At 37.4% G+C, this 5,327-nt stretch overlaps 1 protein-coding gene across 2 annotated transcripts; it reads left to right on the top strand.

Annotated features, from left to right (window-relative positions):
* Positions 1-265: 265 nt before the first annotated feature.
* Positions 266-4,511, top strand: LOC135127174 (protein toll-like). 2 transcript variants are annotated; one of them, XM_064053551.1, is made up of 4 exons: positions 266-523; positions 1,145-2,545; positions 2,595-3,185; positions 3,234-4,511. In XM_064053551.1, the coding sequence occupies exons 2-4, from the start codon at positions 1,148-1,150 to the stop codon at positions 4,248-4,250; spliced, it is 3,006 nt and encodes a 1,001-aa protein (XP_063909621.1). In that variant the 5' UTR covers positions 266-523; positions 1,145-1,147; the 3' UTR covers positions 4,251-4,511. The 2 variants fall into 2 exon arrangements, with proteins under 2 accessions (XP_063909621.1, XP_063909622.1); XM_064053552.1 differs by lacking the exon at positions 266-523 and adding an exon at positions 806-998.
* Positions 4,512-5,327: the final 816 nt, after the last annotated feature.

Here is a 5,327-nt window from a genome sequence, read left to right as displayed (position 1 = left end):
AAAGACAAAATCAATTTTTGAAATGGCATTGTGTAACCTTGAGATAACACATTGCTCTTCCAAGAACCACAACATAACAAGAATCGTTCTTCTTATTGGAATTCACTTTAACACAAGTATATGGACGGTCAATAATAATTATCGTCCATTCCTGTGCATATGCTTTGCATAAAAACCAACTGGGAAATTTCGCAAAACTCGAAATGTAAATAGCGCATTGTAAATTATTGCAATAAATTCCAGCTAGCTTGTTCACGCAAACAAACCTGTTCTCAGTGAGATGTCGAAAGCGAGGTGTGAAGCACCGTAAATCAGAGAGGTGAAAATTGTCAAAAAAGGGATGAAGATTGTGCGCGGGAATATTCTTATGTAATGTCTAAAAGCGGAGTGCCAATCCGACGGAAACAGTGCTGAATTTAAACCGCTAAATTAACTAAACAAAGACTGACCTACTGCTACTGATAAGCAGTTCAAGCACGTCGCACATGAATCCACCAAGTTTCTCTCTATAAAACCGTTTCAGGTAAGCACTGTAACCTTTAATCATGAAAAAAGTTTTTCCAGCGAAGGCTATTTTTAACACTGATTGATAGTGATAACGTTGTGTCATAGTTTAATAACGCGTTGATTTGCTTTATGACTTGTTTATTTTTTGTCTTCGCAGAAATTTACTTAATAACGATAATTCGCCGCTAATCTGGTTTATCTAAAGTTTTTACAAAATGTCAAGTCTTTTCGAATTAGCGCTCAGAGCAACATCCTGAACAAAATTAAGACACAGTTTGTGTAAAATATTACTTTTGGTGCTCGTTAAAAACAGCGTGTACTAGAATCCAATGAATACATCATTAAAACGCAGTTCTATTTGTTATTGATAACATTTTGTTTGTTCGAATTAAGTGTTTTAGTTGAGTTTTGCTGTTTCACTGAATGCATGTTTGTGATATTGAAGGTTACTTTTATCTAATTTCAAATTTGGATACAGTTGGATATTTTCGGTGAGTTTTAATTTTTAATTGTGCCTAAGTCAAACGTTACACTGAATAAATGATAAATTCGCTTCCGGGGACTCCATCTTGTTTTTCCAAATATGACGGAATCATTTAAACTAGTTTCTAGTTGTTTAGGATCCGCTTTTTTGCAGGAAATGGGGTGCAAAACCTACCTTTTCCACCTCCTGCTTTTCGCCAAAGTTTTTTCCTCACCTGTTTGCAACGTCGCCGACGACTGTCAATGTATACCTGGATCAGATTTAGAAGTACAATGTCCTCCAATGCTCGAATATAATTCCAATAAAGAACATGTAATAATCCACTTCAAGGAAAGAAAACGAGCTATTAATATAGACTGCCGCAGTAGCAAGAGATTCCGTATGGATTTGCTCCCGAATATCATCGCAGGAGACAAAACAGTACTGATCATAGATTCTTGTCCCCTTCCAGAGCGAAATTTCAAGCAAATCGCAGACCATTTCTTAATGAAAGCGGTTGAAACTCTTCATTTGAGAAACTACACAAACGTGACTTTAAACCGTGACTACTTTGAAGGACTTCAGTTAGAGGAGCTTAAAGTTACAGATTCAAACTACCTTTACATAGAAGAAGATACTTTCGACAACATTCCGAATCTGCGTTCCTTGGAACTAGCTAAAAATAAGAATCTTGTAATAAATGCGAGAGCTTTTCGCAATTTAACGAGACTAAAGATCCTGTATTTGATGCAAAATCAACTAGATGATGTACCCGAAGGCCTATTTCAGAATTTAAAAAATCTGAAAAGTCTGCATCTTTTCAACAATCGGCTGAAAGTTATAACAGATGAAACTTTCTCTGGATTGTCAAATCTAGTGATGCTTGAACTCAGAACCAACAGAATCGAAAATGTTTCAGAGAATGCGTTCCGGAATTTAAAAAATTTATCAGCTGTGAATTTGTCTGACAATCGTATTAGAACTATATCGCCTAATATTTTTAAAAATAATGGAAACCTCACTGAGATTCGGATGATGCACAATCGCGAGTTGCAACTCCCTGATTACTTGTTTGCGAATTTGGGTTCGCTGAAGATCGTCGATTTGTCACAGTGTGACTTATCTTCTATACCTGAACACATTTTCGAAAATTCCACAAATCTAAATGAAACCAACTTGGAAAGAAATAAGTTGGTAACGATTTCTCCGCGGTTGTTTCAAGGACTCAGAAATCTAGAAAATCTGAACCTTAAAGATAACTTGATTAGCGAGATTGATGACTTGGTTTTTCAAGAGTTGGGAGGTTTGAAAATTATCAACCTGGAGAAGAATCGTATCGTGAAGATACACCATAGAGCGTTTTACGGTACAAGAAATTTGATAGATATCAATTTGTCCCAAAACCAGCTTTTGAAAAATGAAAAACGAGTAGATATTTTGGCACAACTCGAACATGTGCAGGAGCTGGATCTGAGTCACAATTTAATCACAGATATACGTGACGTGGTGCAGACAAGCTTCCACTCAAAACTCAAGGTGCTGAATCTGAGTCATAATCGCCTCACGGTGATAAAGGTAAGCCACAGTTAACAATTTATGTGAACCTTAAAGAGTTGTGTTTCAGTTGGCAGAAGTACCATTTTCCTATGACGTAGAGGTCAACCTTGATCGCAACAACATCACCAAAGTTGACTTCGAAGACATCGAAGACAACTCGCGTGGACAAGGAAGGATCAAATTTTCGCTTAGAGACAACCCAATTGACTGCAACTGTGACAACTACGATCTCTTTCGATTCTTAAAGAACGAGATTCACCAAAATACGTCAGAAAATTTTATCATAGACAGTGACGACGTGGTCTGTCAAGCTCCCAAAAAAGCCAAAGGTTCTAAATTGGTGAAATTACGACCTGATGATATAACCTGTGGAATAAAGAACACATCCGCGTGTCCTTTGTCATGTTCTTGTAGTTGGCGGCCGTTTGATACCTCCGTGGTCGTCAATTGTTCACAGAGGCATTTGACGGAATTTCCAGCAATCAACCACAAAGAATTAATGAGTTTGTTTACGTTCAATCAAACCGAGGTTCATCTTCAAGGTAATGCTTTGGAAGCTGGACCTTCTGAAAATGTCACAGGGTACGACAATATCACAAGGTTGTTCCTGTCCAACAACAATATTAAGAAAATGGAGTGGTTGCCGCCAAACTTGAAGGTACTAGAGCAGCTGTTACCTTTTTAGATTTTACTAACGATTTTACAGGAACTCCATCTAGACAACAACAATCTCACCTCTCTATCTTACAACGTTCTGGATGGACTCAACGACACTGTTTTAACCCTCCACAACAACCATTGGACTTGCGACTGCGACTCACTCACCTTCACCAAGTTTCTACGTCAGCATTCTAGTCAAGTAGACGTCAGCCAAGTAAAGTGTCACCACAACCAAAGGTTACTTCACAGTTTAAGTGAAACGGACCTTTGTTTCGCGAATCTGCTTTTCTACATCCTTCTACCCGTCCTGTCGTTCGTGCTCTTCGTCATGTTCCTCATGTTCTTGTTCTATCGCCACCAAGAACCCATCAAAATTTGGCTGTTCGCCCATGGGTACCTCTTGTGGTGGGTAACGGAAGAAGAGCTCGACAAAGACAAGGAGTACGACGCTTTCATCAGCTACTCCCACAAAGACGAAGATTTCATCATCCAGAACCTTCTCCCGGTACTAGAAGGTGGCCCAAATCCCTACAAGCTGTGTCTCCACTACAGACACTTTATCCCCGGGGAAATGATCTCGACGCAAGTCACGAAGTCTGTTTTGAAGTCCCGCAGGACTTTAGTCGTGCTTTCCCCGAATTTCCTGGAAAGTGTTTGGGGCAAAATGGAGTTTCGTACTGCGCATACTCAAGCGATGGCGGAAGGAAGAGCCAGAGTTATCATTGTGTTGTACGGCGAGGTGGATATGGATATGTTAGATGACGAGTTAAAAGCGTACTTGAAGACTAACACTTACGTGAAATGGGGTGACCCCTATTTTTGGAATAAGTTAAAATACGCGCTCCCTCACTCTAAACGGAAAACCCTAAAGAATCAGCAAAAAATTACGAACGTAATGAACTGTATAGACGACAAGTTTAATTTGGTGGTACCTGTGACGCCGAATCCGGGTACTACACCACCAGTTCTTAGTTTAAGTCAAAGTGTGTTGAAGAAGAGTCCGCTGGATTTTGTGCTTAGGCAAGGGATAAGTACTCCTCCCGCAGAAGGTGTTACGGTGTAGTTAAAGACTGAAACACAGAGTGGTTGTGTTGATAGTGTGCCAAAATTCGATTGTGTTACATAACCTGAAGTCTTTGGAGCTACGAGTCGTACTATGGCTAATGCTACAAAGTACCTATATCATAAAAACTGTGATATTTAGACATGTTTGTAGATATCGTTTTAAAGTACCTTTATTTTGTGTTTTAAGAAATACGCAAATTTTATTCCGCCCTGCTTGTTTGTATTTTTTTATGGAAATAAATAAATGGCTATCTGTTTTTGCAGTGTTATTAATGTGTCAAAGTTGTAATTGAAACACGTGACTATTGGAATCCATCGGTTTATGCTTAATTTTCTCGACGTTTCATGATCCCTAGAGTATGAAAAAATAGGTCTCCCGTTTTCGTCTGTCTGTCTGTGTCTATACGCCGTCTGTCTCGATTTTTATTAGACAGATAATATCCGAAATTATCGGACCATTCCTTTCAAATTTTGTATGCATATTAGGAGTACTATGTAGATGGTAAAACGCTAACCAAAATTTGTCTGATTATCCCACCAACAATGGAATAATGTCATCTCCAAATATTACAATAGGAAATGTTATTTAAATTTTATAAAATAATGTACTCCTCCACTTGTGGTTTCTAGATCCGTGTCGGGTTTTTACTCTAGGTATGGTAAAACGTTAATCAAAAGTTACCCGTGTTGAATTTTTATCCTGACATCAAGATTAAAAAAGAACAATTTTAATAAGAATTTTTCAACTTTCCTTTTTTTGATTTCTAGATTTTTTATTTTTCGATTTATCAATTTTCCGATATTTCAGTTCTACTACTTTTCAGTTTATCGAATTTCCAATTTTCCGATTTTTCATTTATTCGATTTTCAATTTTTCAATGTTTGGAGTATCTAAATGTTCGATTTTTCGATTTTTCAATTTTTAATGGATTTTTTGATTTTTCAACTTTCCAATTTCACAATTTTCAAATTTTTCATTATTTCGATTTTTCAGTTTTTCGACTTTCCGATTTTTAATGTTTTACTTTTTCCATTTTTTTTAATTTTTTGGTTTTTTAAATTTTCGATTTTTCGA

The sequence above is a fragment of the Zophobas morio genome, unplaced genomic scaffold, assembly GCF_036711695.1.
Source record: "Zophobas morio isolate AGI-343-1 ecotype UQ-CSIRO unplaced genomic scaffold, CSIRO_AGI_Zmor_V1 ptg000011l, whole genome shotgun sequence".
NCBI classification, from domain to species: domain Eukaryota; kingdom Metazoa; phylum Arthropoda; class Insecta; order Coleoptera; family Tenebrionidae; genus Zophobas; species Zophobas morio.
The sequence above is the reverse complement of the archived record's forward strand: the minus strand, read 5'-3'. Positions and strand labels throughout refer to the sequence as shown.

Coding starts and splice junctions, on each gene's coding strand:
- LOC135127174 (XM_064053551.1), top strand. CDS start 1,148: ATGGGGTGCAAAACCTACCTTTTCCACCTCCTGCTTTTCGCCAAAGTT. Junction 2,546..2,594: donor ATCGCCTCACGGTGATAAAG/GTAAGCCACAGT, acceptor GTTGTGTTTCAG/TTGGCAGAAGTACCATTTTC. Junction 3,186..3,233: donor GGTTGCCGCCAAACTTGAAG/GTACTAGAGCAG, acceptor ACGATTTTACAG/GAACTCCATCTAGACAACAA.